The following is a 14258-nucleotide window of genomic DNA, read 5'->3' as shown; positions in this document are numbered from 1 at the left end:
ACCATTTGTTTCAGAGGATTTATCGTGTTTTGTTTTTTCTTCTCTGGATCAGATGGACAGAAGAGGAAGAAGTCCCTGAGGAGGAAGTTGGACTCTCTGGCCAAAGAGAAGAGCAAAGACAAAGGTACTCCAAGTGACCCTTCACGGGGCTCTTTTTCTTCTCACCTGCCTGAGGTTCCGATCATTTGGGTCCCCTGCTGGCCACATTGTGCAGCGTTCTCCATGACGGTTTACGGGCGATGGGAATTATATCAGACTGGAAATATGATGCGACAAAGAAAGAGTCTTGTTCCCGTCATGGTTGAGCTGGGAGTTGAGGTGTCCCTCATCAACATACCAGGCTCCGCCCCTCCAGGACCCGCGTCCTTTGTTTCGGTTCGGTGCGGCCCGACTCGGACCTTGGTCGGGGTTTGGGTTTCGTTAGGGATCAGACTAAAGATGGCTTCTCTGATGCTACTGATGCTCATCCTGAATATTAACGCTGCTCATAACAGGAACTGTGCGCTATGCCGGCAGTTCCTTGTACTCTTATGCAATCTGTGTGTGTGTGTGTGCGTGCGTGCACGTATTTCATAAAGCCATGTTAGCATTGTGAGGCTGCAGAGCAAATTCGTTGTGTCGCGGCGTTAGTGGTCATGTTGATCGTGAACCGCAGCGCTTTCCTTGTGGTTGTGGAATGCATTTCACTTTCTCTCTCCCTCTGTTTTCCTTTGCTTCCTTCACACACACACACACACACACACACACACACACGCTGCAGAACAGCTGGCCTGTGTTTTTTACAGCTGGCTCAGGCTCTGGGATCTGTGTAGTGGAATATATAGCTTGCGATGGCCGAACATGACATCATTTATAAGCTTCTGCACCAACATGAAGTATATCATGTGAAGCTTGCTCACCAAAATAAACTGCACTCGGCCTCTCGTCATTCTTTTTTTCCCTTTAACCACTGACAACAGAGCGAAGGAATTAGACCCACCTTAATACAGTTGTTATAACACATGCGTATGCTCGGGGCGTGCTCTAAAAATGACCCACTTGTGGGTTAGAGCCCTCACGGTGTGTTGCTTTGGTCGCAGGCGCTAGAATTAGTGGTTTCTCTCTTAGTTTCTTGCTTCTGTCGGGTCCACGCAGCTTGAGTTTAAATGGTGAACGTGTTCTTCTGTGGCATGCAGAACGAGTCTGGTGTTCTTCTGCTTTTCATCTCATCCTGAATCCCCTTTGTCTCGACTTCTTTTTCCCAGAATGCATTGCCCAGGCCTTCAGCATGCCGCTGTCCCAGGTCATCGCTAATGACAGAACGCACAGGCAGCGCCAGGACGGCTATCGGCAGGATCCTCCGCAGCGGGAGGAGCAGAAAGACTCCTCTGATCTCGTCTCCTCCATCTTACAGGTCTGTCGGTTTCTCCCTGAACTGATGATCCGTTTCTGCTGCGTGAAGGAAACGCTAACCCTTGGATGATCTGTCCCGCAGTTCGCCACCAAGAGGCAATCCAATAAGGAGTTATCCAGCAGCAACTCGTCTCTGAGTTCCACGTCGGAGACGGCCAACGAGTCCACATCGCCCAACACGCCGGAGGCAGCGCCGCGAGCTCGCAGGAGGGTGAGATGAGCGTGTAGCATGAGGCCAGGCTGAGGTACCGGGTGCGCGCGTTTTAATAACGGGCCCGGTTCACCTCCAGGGCGCCATGTCAGTGGACTCCATCACCGACTTGGACGACAATCAGTCCCGCCTGCTGGAGGCGCTGCAGCTCTCCCTGCCAGCCGAGACGCTGAGTAAGAAGGAGAAGCACCGGGACAAGCGGATGAGCCTCAATCCCATCTTCCGTCAGGTGCCGCGGGTGGTCGACAGCTGCTGCCAGCACATTGAGAAATACGGTGAGCAGCGAACCTACAACCCGCTGCAGCCTGCGTTCAGCCCGTCTTCCGCTGAGTGACTGGACTCGATCCTCTTACACTCAGGTTTACGGACTGTGGGGATCTTCAGGGTGGGAAGCTCCAAAAAGAGAGTCCGGCAGGTAAGAGTTTGTCCTCTTCCCCCGGCGAGTGTTTGAGAACGTTTGGATGAACCTTCATCGAGTGTTTGAGAACGTCTGGATGAACCTTCATCGAGTGTTTGAGAACGTTTGGATGAACCTTCATCGAGTGTTTGAGAACGTTTGGATGAACCTTCATCGAGTGTTTGAGAACGTTTGGATGAACCTTTGAGTGTTTGAGAACGTCTGGATGAACCTTCATTGAGTGTTTGAGAACGTTTGGATGAACCTTCATGGAGTGTTTGAGAACGTTTGGATGAACCTTCATCGAGTGTTTGAGAACATTTGGATGAACCTTCATCGAGTGTTTGAGAACGTTTGGATGAACCTTTGAGTGTTTGAGAACGTCTGGATGAACCTTCATCGAGTGTTTGAGAACGTTTGGATGAACCTTCATGGAGTGTTTGAGAACGTTTGGATGAACCTTCATCGAGTGTTTGAGAACATTTGGATGAACCTTCATCGAGTGTTTGAGAACGTCTGGATGAACCTTCATCAAGTGTTTGAGAACATCTGGATGAACCTTCATCGAGTGTTTGAGAACGTCTGGATGAACCTTCATCGAGTGTTTCAGAACGTCTGGATGAACCTTCATCGAGTGTTTGAGAACGTCTGGATGAACCTTCATCGAGTGTTTGAGAACGTCTGGATGAACCTTCATCGAGTGTTTGAGAACGTTTGGATGAACCTTCATCGAGTGTTTGAGAACGTTTGGATGAACCTTCATCGAGTGTTTCAGAACGTCTGGATGAACCTTCATCGAGTGTTTGAGAACGTTTGGATGAACCTTCATCGAGTGTTTGAGAACGTTTGGATGAACCTTTGAGTGTTTGAGAACATCTGGATGAACCTTCATCGAGTGTTTGAGAACGTTTGGATGAACCTTCATCGAGTGTTTGAGAACGTTTGGATGAACCTTTGAGTGTTTGAGAACGTCTGGATGAACCTTCATCGAGTGTTTGAGAACGTTTGGATGAACCTTCATCGAGTGTTTGAGAACGTTTGGATGAACCTTCATCGAGTGTTTGAGAACGTCTGGATGAACCTTTGAGTGTTTGAGAACGTCTGGATGAACCTTCGTCGAGTGTTTGAGAACGTTTGGATGAACCTTCATCGAGTGTTTCAGAACGTCTGGATGAACCTTCATCGAGTGTTTGAGAACGTTTGGATGAACCTTCATCGAGTGTTTCAGAACGTCTGGATGAACCTTCATCGAGTGTTTGAGAACGTTTGGATGAACCTTCATCGAGTGTTTGAGAACGTTTGGATGAACCTTTGAGTTTTTGAGAACATCTGGATGAACCTTCATCGAGTGTTTGAGAACGTTTGGATGAACCTTCATCGAGTGTTTGAGAACGTTTGGATGAACCTTTGAGTGTTTGAGAACGTTTGGATGAACCTTCATCGAGTGCTTGAGAATGTTTGGATGAACCTTTGAGTGTTTGAGAACGTTTGGATGAACCTTCATCGAGTGTTTGAGAATGCTTGGATGAACCTTCATCGAGTGTTTGAGAACGTCTGGATGAACCTTCATCGAGTGTTTGAGAACGTCTGGATGAACCTTCATCGAGTGTTTGAGAACGTCTGGATGAACCTTCATCGAGTGTTTGAGAACGTTTGGATGAACCTTCATCGAGTGTTTGAGAACGTCTGGATGAACCTTTGAGTGTTTGAGAACGTCTGGATGAACCTTCGTCGAGTGTTTGAGAACGTTTGGATGAACCTTCATCGAGTGTTTCAGAACGTCTGGATGAACCTTCATCGAGTGTTTGAGAACGTTTGGATGAACCTTCATCGAGTGTTTGAGAACGTCTGGATGAACCTTCATCGAGTGTTTGAGAACGTTTGGATGAACCTTCATCGAGTGTTTGAGAACGTCTGGATGAACCTTCATCGAGTGTTTCAGAACGTCTGGATGAACCTTCATCGAGTGTTTCAGAACGTCTGGATGAACCTTCATCGAGTGTTTGAGAACGTCTGGATGAACCTTCATTGAGTGTAAATCATTTTCCACATTGTCCTTCAGCGTGGTTCAACACATCTTCGTTCTGAAAGCCAACGCTTTGTCGTGCACGGAGCCAGCATTTGAGTCCAACACACAACCCTAACGGCCTAACCCGAACCCGTTTCAATCACAGGCGGGACTTTTACACAATCGTCTCCTCTTCACGTTTCTGAAACACCGACTTTCACCCGTAGAAGTTCAAGAGAACAAAAGAGCAAAAACGAGCCAGTTATTGATGCGATGACGGTTTCTCATTCCATAGCCACGCCCATCTGGGACGTCTTAGAGGGCGGGCGCAGCCCTTCATCAACTCGAGCCTCGTCTCTGTTTTAAACTGACTTTAAAGCGGTCGCATTCACACGTCTGCGTGAATGCAGCAGTCGTGAACAGCCGCTTCAATCCTCCACAAGTCGCTGTTGATACAATCCAGAGTCAACATTTATGCTTTCGTTTGTGATGGAATGAAAGTGGAGACGCTCGACATCCATCAGCAGGCTCGCCGTTTACGCTGCGGCGCTCTGATGGTCGTCCAGAGGTCGGGTTCAAATGTCCACTGCTAGAACTGCTTGGAGGGTGGGATCCACAAGGATCCACAAGGGACCCTCACAGAACCCCCTCTTTCTCCCTCTTTCAGCTGCGTGAGGAGTTTGATCGGGGCATGGATGTCCAGCTGGATGAAGAGCACAGCATTCATGATGTGGCTGCTCTGCTGAAGGAGTTCCTCAGGGACATGCCCGACCCTCTCCTCACCAAGGAGCTCTACACGGCCTTCATCAGCACCACGCGTAGGCGTCTTCCTCTCTGCCTGACCTCCTCCTTTCTTCTGTTATCTCTTCCTTCTGGTTCTTTGTTCAGCCTAATCCATCTTGACCTGTATTTTCCAGTGTTGGATCCAGAGGAGCAGCAGCATGTCACTCAGCTCCTGGTCTACCTGCTCCCAGCATGCAACAGCGACACTCTGCAGCGCCTCCTGGAGTTCCTGTCGACCGTGACCGACCACGCCCGTGACAGGCACGACAAAGACGGGCAGGAGGTGAGCAGCGGCTTCTGTCAACGGGAAATATGTTTCAGACTCGCTAACTTAAGTTTCGTTGTCCTCGTGTTGATGCATGAAAATAGATTCAAACGTTTCCTTCCTGACTTCCTGCTTCCAGTTAGTGACAGGAAGTGGGAATGCTTCACAGTTCTATGCAAAGCATTTATATCCTTATTGGGGTTAGAATGTTCACCATCACTCAACATTCACGCGCTGCGAGAAACCTCATCGCCGGAGAGGAGGGAAGTGACAAATCCAACATGTAAGATGGATGGGGACAGACGAGGGGTCCACAGGGACGAGAGAAAATGTCTCAGCAGACAGGAGAAGCACAATGATGTCATTTCTGCAGGACTTCATAAGAGTTCCGTAGAACCAGGCAGGAAGTCGGTGCTGTGGTCCAACACTGCAGAATGTTCCTGTCCCACGAGCTTCACTGGACTCCATTAGAGGACAGGACTGCTGTCTCTGACCGGCATTGATGCTCCTTTGGTCTCTCTAAATCCAGATCACAGGGAACAAGATGACGTCCCTGAACCTGGCCACCATCTTTGGGCCCAACCTTCTCCACAAGCAGAAGAGCTCAGACAAGGAATTCAGCGTCCAGAGTTCGGCCAGGGCCGAGGAGAGCACGGCCGTCATCGGCGTGCTGCAGAGGATGATCGCCAGCTACCAGAGCCTCTACACGGTCAGTCGTCCAGCTGGAGCGTCCCGGAGTCCGTCCTTAGTTAATCAGATGTCTGGGTTAGTTAATCAGATATCCGGGTTAGTTAATCAGATGTCTGGGTTAGTTAATCAGATGTCTGGGTTAGTTAAACAGATGTTCGGGTTAGTTGATCAGATGTTCGGGTTAGTTAATCAGATGTTCGGATTAGTTAATCAGATGTTCGGATTAGTTGATCAGATGTCTGGGTTAGTTAATCAGATGTCTGGGTTAGTTAAACAGATGTTCGGGTTAGTTGATCAGATGTTCGGGTTAGTTAATCAGATGTTCGGATTAGTTGATCAGATGTCCGGGTTAGTTGATCAGATGTCCGGGTTAGTTGATCAGATGTTCGTGTTAGTTGATCAGATGTTCGGGTTAGTTAATCAGATGTTCGGGTTAGTTAATCAGATGGGTTAGTTGATCAGATGTCCGGGTTATTTAATCAGATGTCCGGGTTAGTTAATCAGATGTTCAGGTTAGTTAATCAGATGTCCGGGTTAGTTAATCAGATGTTCAGGTTAGTTGATCAGATGTTCAGGTTAGTTAATCAGATGTTCGGGTTAGTTAATCAGATGGGTTAGTTGATCAGATGTCCGGGTTAGTTAATCAGATGTTCGGGTTAGTTAATCAGATGTTCGGGTTAGTTAATCAGATGGGTTAGTTGATCAGATGTCCGGGTTAGTTAATCAGATGTTTGGATTAGTTAATCAGATGTCCGGGTTAGTTAATCAGATGTTCGGGTTAGTTGATCAGACGTTCGGGTTCGTGCTAACTGGCCCGTTCGCCTGTGAATGACTTCCTGCTGAAAGGTGACATTCCCTCATTGTAGAGCTACTTATGGATCAACGTGTCTTTTAGGTTCCTCCTGATCTGCAGAATGAAGTATTGATGAGTCTATTGGAGACCGATCCAGATGTGGTGGACTACCTCCTGAGAAGGAAAGCGTCACAGTGAGTCGAAAGAAAACAGAAAACATTGGAAACCAAATGGTGAATGCTGCCCTGCCTCTTCCTGAGTTCTACCTGGAATCACAGGAGCCCCGACCTGCTGCAGAAGGAGGAGCCCTTCGCCCTGAGCGGGCGCCGCTCCTCCAGCGACTCCAACAAGGCCTCCAGCGGCGAGGTGTCCCCTTACGACAATAACTCCCCCGTCTTAAGCGAGCGGCGAGGAGAACCAGGGCAGTACGACCTCATCGGGCAGGTTCCCAGCTGGGGCGGGGAGCCTGGGGCGGACACGTGGGGCGCCAAAGGTCAGCTGATTATTTATTGCATGTATCCCAAGTTCTCCATCGTCCCAAACAAACCGATCAAAGCGAGTCAGAAAGCAAACCCTAATACTGAATGACTATCGTTGGCTTCTTCCAGACACCATAGCAGAGGACCACGCTAACATTTGGGGGACGTGGCACACCACGCTGAAACCAATACTTAAAAACCAATCGCACACAGGTAATCAGATTGCTGACGTGCTTCTTGGTGTGTCTCACATCTCAGTGAGCTGTGCTGGGATGGATTTAATCATGAGTAAGTTGCAGCTAAATTCAGGTTGTGTTTGTCTGCTTGGAGAGAGAAGGGCCTGGTGTCGAGGAAGAGTTAGCGTTAGCATCACGTATTAGTTTGAGCTACGACCTTTTTACAGTACTTTCATTCAAGCCGTTATCGACGCTGATCTGTTTCCAGGTTCCCAGGGCAACACGTCAGAGGGAAGCTCCCGCAGCTCACAGGAAGGTCTGGACGGACTCCACGGCGACGCCAGGCAGCCGCCAACGCTCCAACGGACCCAGGCGGAGTGTAGACCCCACCCCCCGGTCACCAGAGTGTGCACGAACCCCCATGTGCAGACCGGGCAGCCACACCTGCAGGTCAATAACAAGCCCTCTGTGACATCACACCTCAACAGCACGCAAGGCCACCTTCCCCATCGGGCGAACTCCAGACCTGGCGCCGGGGGCCCTTCTCTCCTCAGCAACGACCACTGCCCTCCTCCTTACAGCGCCCACCATCGACTGGTTGGTTCGCAAAGTTCCCCTCAGCTTGCCACCGCTCAGCAGCCCCCTCTGCAGCACGGGAGGTCAAGCGCGGCACAGAGTAACTCGACTTCAGCGTCAGACGCCCAAATGGCGCCCCGAAGCCCCGACTGGCAGGAGTGGCAGAGGGACAGGTGGCAGATCTGGCAGCTGCTGTCCTCGGACAACGGCGACGCGCTGCCCGAGACGCTGGTGTGATGTCACGTCCTGATGCCGATCTGCTCGCCCACCGGTGGCACGAACAAGCCCCGCCCAGTCCGCCTGCCTTACATAGAGTCCACTCTCACCATTAACCCTTTGTGCTTCTCCACCTGAGCGCCATGGCGTTGTTTACATGCGAAGCTGCTGCCTTACTTTTCCATCCATGAGCCACTCGTGTTTGTCGTCTTCAGTGTGGATGTTACAACGTTGCTTCGTTTTCTCGCCCGTTTGTTTTTCCCATTGAGACAAATAATAATTCCCACCAGAAATACCTCAAAGAACTGTCCAATCAGAACTCTTCGGCGTCTCCAGCTGCAGCGCCGATAGGAAAACGTTGCTTTGGTTTTGTTAGAATTTCACGGCATCATTTTTGAATTCTTTTAAAACCTTTTTTGAGCGTACAGACACTATAAGAAGTACAAACTAGTAACTGCTGCTAAATGTTTTCTGTGCCTGCGGAGGACGCAGGTCAGCCACGCCTGTCAGACTAACAATATATATGTAAATCCACATTTAAAATATGTAATTTCAGCTAAATGTCATCCCTTTAATTGGCAGGTCGCCAGGCTTTTCTTTGTCTTTTTTAATATCGAATGTAAAATGCGCAGATTTAATCATAAAGCACTCGACTGTAAGTTTTGCTTTTACGCGCTCTCGCTGCAGGAACGATGTGCCAAAGTCTGTTTTTGTACGTCAAAGTATTTTATCCTTGGGGTTTTGCTATTTTCCTCCAAAACAACTCATGACATGAGGAGAACGTTCACGAGAGCAGCTTCGGAGCAAAAGGATGCTCATCTGAGGAGGCCAGCCTGATTCCATCATCAGGATGGAGTGAGGATCAGAGAACGTGAGTAGATGAGAAGAGTCAGGGTCAATGTTTGCCCCTCCTCCTCCTCCTCCTCCTCCTCCTCCTGCCTTCTTTCCTCACCTTCTCAGTCGATCAAACAGAAACCCAAGTGCCAGCGAGACGTTCACACAAAGAAACTGCAGGTCCGACTAGCAGAAGGAAGTCGGCAGGCGGGAGGAGGTCAAAGTTTCTGAGACGTGATTCAACTGAAATTATGCTAAAGGAGGAAATGAAGCGAGGAGATTCACATTCGGTGTGAACTGTCCAAACCCTCAACGTCAGGCCGCTGGGTATTTGCTGACAGGTATTTAACGCAGTATTGAAGTATTTGTTCATCTGAAGCCACTCCGTTATTAAATCTGAAGATGCACTGAGTCTTCTATCAGTTTAATTCGGACGTGACTTTGAGGAGGTCCAATGAGAAGCCCCCTCCCAAGAGGAGGAAGGGTTGTGGCGCCATCTATTGGCCGCACATGCGTACTGCCGTGGGATCCATCTGAGGAAATGAATGTTGCTCTTAAGGTCCATAATTTACCGGCTTCTTGTTTTAAGTGTTTTAATACATAAATACAATATAGCAGTTTTTATTCCAGAGTAAATCAAATAAAAAAGGTGAGAATCCACGTTGCCTCTTGAAACAAAGATCTTGTTCATCTTGTTGACTTCACCATGAATCTGTTGTTACTTCCGGTGAGGTTTACTGGGTCCAAGTTGTAATGGCATGTCTGCTTTTGTACCGTGTGTCATTATCGATATGCTACAATGGAATTAAATACGATACAAGTTACACCCGCTGCTGAAGTCTGAACCGCTTTATCCGAAATAGTCTACGAGCGTGAGGCGGGGTACACCCTGGACAAGTCGCCAGATCATCGCAGGGCCACACATAGACAATCATTCATGCAACCAATGTGCAGCCCCCAGATTAATTATTATTATTATAAGATCATTATTATCTATTCTGAGGTCTGAATTAATTATTTATTTTATTTTATTTCTAAAGTGTGATGTCATAGTTTCACCACTAGAGGTCAGGCGCGATCCCTGAATATCTCCATAGCAGCAGATTGAATATTTGAAGCGATTTGGACTTTGAAGCTACTTCCCTTTTCTCACTGCAAAGCAGAAATAGAAACTACAAGCACGTTAAAGCTGGAACTAACGTGTTACTGCTGGGGCAACAAGGGGCAACAAGGGCAATAGATTTGCTGTAAAGCAGATCAAGTCCTTTCTAACTGCAGCTTAGCAGAGCTGAGATCAGTAAAGTCTGGACACTTTGGAAAGCAAGGATGTCAAGTCCATCTTTCCGCTCATCCCTCCCACTGTTAATCTGTGGCGATGCGCTCTCACCGGCATCCGCCCCTCACATGCACTGTGAGGAACGAGCGTGTCATCTTGTGATTAATAGTGATCAGTGAAGACGCAGCCACAGATGCTGCGCCGTGACGCGCGCCGACGTTTCTTTGGTGCAATTTCTGGATGATTCCTGATTTTAAATCAACAAAACAAAGCTGCTTTATTTCAGCGGCTAATGACTTGGCCCAGCGTTACGTTATCCAGTTTACCAGAGGAACACATGCACAAATAGGTCACGCACACAAACACACTTGTAACAGCTCGTTTGATAGTTCATCTTGGAGGAAGTGAAGTCTTCATGCATGTCACTCAAATATAAAGGAGATTGCAGCTTGTTCTATCACTTCTTGGAGAGGCATTTATGGCCTGCCTTTTGTTCTGCCGGCACACGCACACGCACACACACACACACACCCTGGAAGCGATTTGCACCCACAAGGTTCTCATTAGCAGGGCGGGTCTGTTCCTTCACGCCATGCATTGCCCCACCGCGTCCCAAAAAGTGGCCGGAGGATAGAGATGTCAGGGAACGCAGAGGCGCCCTGCCCGGAATCGACCCGCCTGTGGAATGAATCTCGTTCCCTCCTGCGTGGAGAGCTAAGAGCCGCCGATCCGAGTGGAACTGCAGCAGCATCGCCCCCCCGCCGAGGACGAGCGGGAGACAAATGGAAAGCTTCCGCTTCCAGCCGCGTCCGGCGTGTGACCTTGAGACCTCCAACACTGTAAATGCAATAACGATGCACAAAGGCTCCCAGTGAGCGACGGCTGCGGGGCGTTCACCGCCATCACGCCTTTGTCGGCCTGAAGCGTTCCAGAGCAACGATCGCGGTGCTGCTTGGCATGGGCCAGTGGGCCACCTGGGCGGTTGCCATGATCGCTACATCCTGGAGGGGGCGCTGCTGCAAGGCCGCAAGTTAACAACAACCCCGGGAAAGTAAAGAACTACGCCCTCCTCCCCCAGGTTGACCTCGCACGGAAGGTCAGGGTGCATGTTCTCCATCAGTGGGGGTCTCAGGTAGCGCTGGGCTGGGCTGGAGAGACCGTCAATGGCCTCCGGGGGGGGGGGCTTCCAGGACACGACAAACCTCTGGCATGTTGTTGTTTATAAATGTATTTTATACCGCAGAGGACAACGACGTAAATGTATATTTCAGTAAAACGTCAACCCGTGAACCGTGTCACGGCATGCCCCGCCCCCTGGGAACAGAGCGCTATCGGCATGTTGCGCACGTATTAGCACGCTCACAGCAATGCGCTGACCACATGGCCTCATTCCATAAGAGACGCCGACACATCATTTGCATTCAAGGGAATATCTGACAAGGTCGTGCTTGATTTATTGTTCTCTCCTTTACCCTGGAGGACATTTGGTCTTGTTTCAAGAAGCTGCTAGCAGTCCTTCCTCCTCCTGCGCTCACAGGTCCCATGTTCCGGGTCATTTAAATAGAACAGACACAGGTGCTGCCATTGGGCCACAGGTGCCTCTCAGTAGAACCGGCGTGATTCCGGGCCTCATGCAGACCCAACAGAAATGGCTGATGCTGATTGGATGAGTTGAGCTGTATTTATTCTGATGTTCCCTCTGAGGCCAGACGTGGGCGATGCCACGCCCGTAAAACAGCACGCGTGCATGTATTTTGTGTACTAGTATTTGTGTTTATTGGGTTTAACTGTGTTAGTTTCTCTCTACTCGACCATTCAGGTCACGTAATTAGTGGAACCGTAACACCTCCCTGTAATAGTCTGCAGCAAAAAGTCAAATATAATAATCAAAATCAAATAGTTTCATCAAATGCATTCTCTTTGGTTTTTAAAGACATTAAGATAAACTTGTTTGGGGATGGAAGTTTGTTTTGACATTGGAAATGATCAAATGAGTAAACAAGCCAAGAGGATTCTGGGTCGGACTGCCTGGTGTCGGTCAGCTGTTCTGTGCAGGCTGACTTTTTCCCACGGCACTTGAAGGCAACCAGAGGCAGCATTATGCTGCTGCACACTTAGCCTAAGGGACGCTATTTATAGAATGTAGCTAAATGAAGCGTGTGTCCACGTGGTCGCCGTTTCTTTCATCGGCTGCTTTGAGCCGACGCCGTCCAAACAGAACCGGGCCTCCGTGTGCGGTTCTGGTGAAGCCTCTGCAGCACGTTGTGCAGAGCGGCGATAGCCAGAAGAACCTTTCAGCGGCCGGCCTCCGGCACGCCATCGTAGCCGAGGCTGTTTGGGTTGCCCCGTGATTCTGCTGAGGTCACCTTCACCTGCAGGACAAATGAGCAGCGGGCGAGGGAGAGAGAGAGAGAGGGAGTGGAGCTGTGTTGATGTTGTACCATTCATCATCCGGGCCGCGCGGTTCCTGAAGCAGATGTACCGCAGAAGAAGAGTGACCCGAGTTCAGGCTGAAAGGTCGAATCCCGTCGGTGCTTTTGGACCAAAGACATTTTAGAAAGCACGATAAATCAATCGTTTATAAAGCAGACGGCCTGAGACGAGGGCTTTTATTGGCTGGTGGGGAGGTTCAGGAATAAGATGCGTCTGGCCGGACTCAAGGTCACGGTGGAGCTGCGGAGCTGCGGCTGACCTTCTCTCGCCCTCACTGGCCTATAATCAATGTGCAATCAGCTCCACGAATTCTGAGAGATAATGCCCCCCCTTATGCTCCACCTCAGCTAAATTATCCATGGATAATTACACACCTTCTAAAATCAATTGAAAGTCTTCTGCCAGTCTTTGATCCGTCTTTGTTTTGCTTATTGGAGTTACTTCTAAACATAGATCTCAGTTCCAGAGCCTCCTTTGATCCTTGGACATCCTGCCCAACTGAAGGGCTCCTCGCTCGGCCCGACCGCCGGCTGCATTATTCAGGACCGGTACGGATTCAAGGACGCAGCAGCAGACGTCCTGAAAGGTTTTCTTATGAAGTTCAGTTTGGGAAAGTTGGAATCTCCTGTGTCCAACTCAGAGGAGGGAATGAATGAAGGATGAATAATGCAGGCCGGGATCCTATTGTTTGGCGAAGGCCAGGACGTTGTGAAATATTGATTGGCCTCTGAAACGCTGTTGTGTCCACGTTGCCTGGCTGTGAGGGGGGGGGGCTTTTCCTTTTGCTTCGACGGTTGGCGAGTCGAGATGAGAGTTTTAAAGCTCGGCGGTTTGAGCGTTGCACAAGAATGAAACGAATGGAAACTGATCCAGTGACGCAGAAGGTACCATTTATTCCCTTCTTCATTTCACATCCTTGTTTTCACTGATGTTAATGCGTACGAGTCTGAAAAGCTGCGGCTGCAACCCAATGCCTTCCTCCTCCTCCTCCTCCTCCTCCTCCTCAGCCTGCCAGTTCCTCCCAGCCGCTCGGATCAGAAAAAGACTCACGCTGCCCAACAATCCCAATGAACATCCCGTTGCACCTTTATTTCTCACTTCTTTTATCCTCTTTTAACCTGCTTGAGCCAAACTGACCTTCAAGATTTCAACTGGTCAGAATTTCTCTCGACTTTAAACCGGGATTAATCGATATAATCTCATTCCCCACATTGCGGTCAAAACACAGATTCGGGCGTGTCGAGCCACAGGGGCAGGAACGACTGCACCCAGAGCTCTCTATTCCCCTCACAGAAGGCAGCTGTCCCGTCATTGAAGGCGTCTGAAACTGATCCAGTCGCTGAAACGCATTCATCTGTCAAAAGCGTGTCGTCGTTTCCATAGCAGCAGAGGATTTAAGCTCCGTAAATCACTGGAGAAAGGATCTTTCAGCGAAGCTGATGGAACTAAATCTAAGAGCGGTTTGCATAACTTGACCTCTGAATGACCCGGCAAGCTTTGGAGATATTTTTAGATCAGCTGCTTATTAAAGCTGTGCGACCGCCGAGTTCGGTAAAAATGTGTTTGGAACAATTTTGCTGCTTCAGGGATCCTGATTAAGGCCGATCAGAAACAAAGGGATTCCTGCTGGGATGATAAATACATGAAAGAGAATTAGTAAAATATATTAACCTCGTCCTGCTGTTAAGGTCAAGCTTTTAAACAGACATGAAGGGGTTAAATGAGAAAG

At 49.1% G+C, this 14258-nt stretch overlaps 1 protein-coding gene across 1 annotated transcript in view; it reads left to right on the top strand.

Moving 5' to 3' along the window:
- Nucleotides 1-9644, top strand: part of LOC137911991 (rho GTPase-activating protein 6-like) — a 36925-nt gene extending 27281 nt beyond the window's left edge. Inside the window, exons 3-14 of the mRNA XM_068756338.1 lie at nt 53-124; nt 1245-1393; nt 1475-1603; nt 1683-1878; nt 1963-2018; nt 4676-4826; nt 4926-5074; nt 5586-5765; nt 6642-6733; nt 6818-7032; nt 7148-7231; nt 7463-9644. Of these exons, the coding sequence (XP_068612439.1) occupies nt 53-124; nt 1245-1393; nt 1475-1603; nt 1683-1878; nt 1963-2018; nt 4676-4826; nt 4926-5074; nt 5586-5765; nt 6642-6733; nt 6818-7032; nt 7148-7231; nt 7463-8007 (2018 nt within the window). The 3' untranslated portion in view covers nt 8008-9644. The remainder of the gene's footprint in view (nt 1-52; nt 125-1244; nt 1394-1474; nt 1604-1682; nt 1879-1962; nt 2019-4675; nt 4827-4925; nt 5075-5585; nt 5766-6641; nt 6734-6817; nt 7033-7147; nt 7232-7462) is intronic.
- Nucleotides 9645-14258: the final 4614 nt, after the last annotated feature.

This window comes from Brachionichthys hirsutus, chromosome 24 (assembly GCF_040956055.1).
Source record: "Brachionichthys hirsutus isolate HB-005 chromosome 24, CSIRO-AGI_Bhir_v1, whole genome shotgun sequence".
In the NCBI taxonomy this organism is placed as follows: domain Eukaryota; kingdom Metazoa; phylum Chordata; class Actinopteri; order Lophiiformes; family Brachionichthyidae; genus Brachionichthys; species Brachionichthys hirsutus.
The sequence above is the reverse complement of the archived record's forward strand: the minus strand, read 5'-3'. Positions and strand labels throughout refer to the sequence as shown.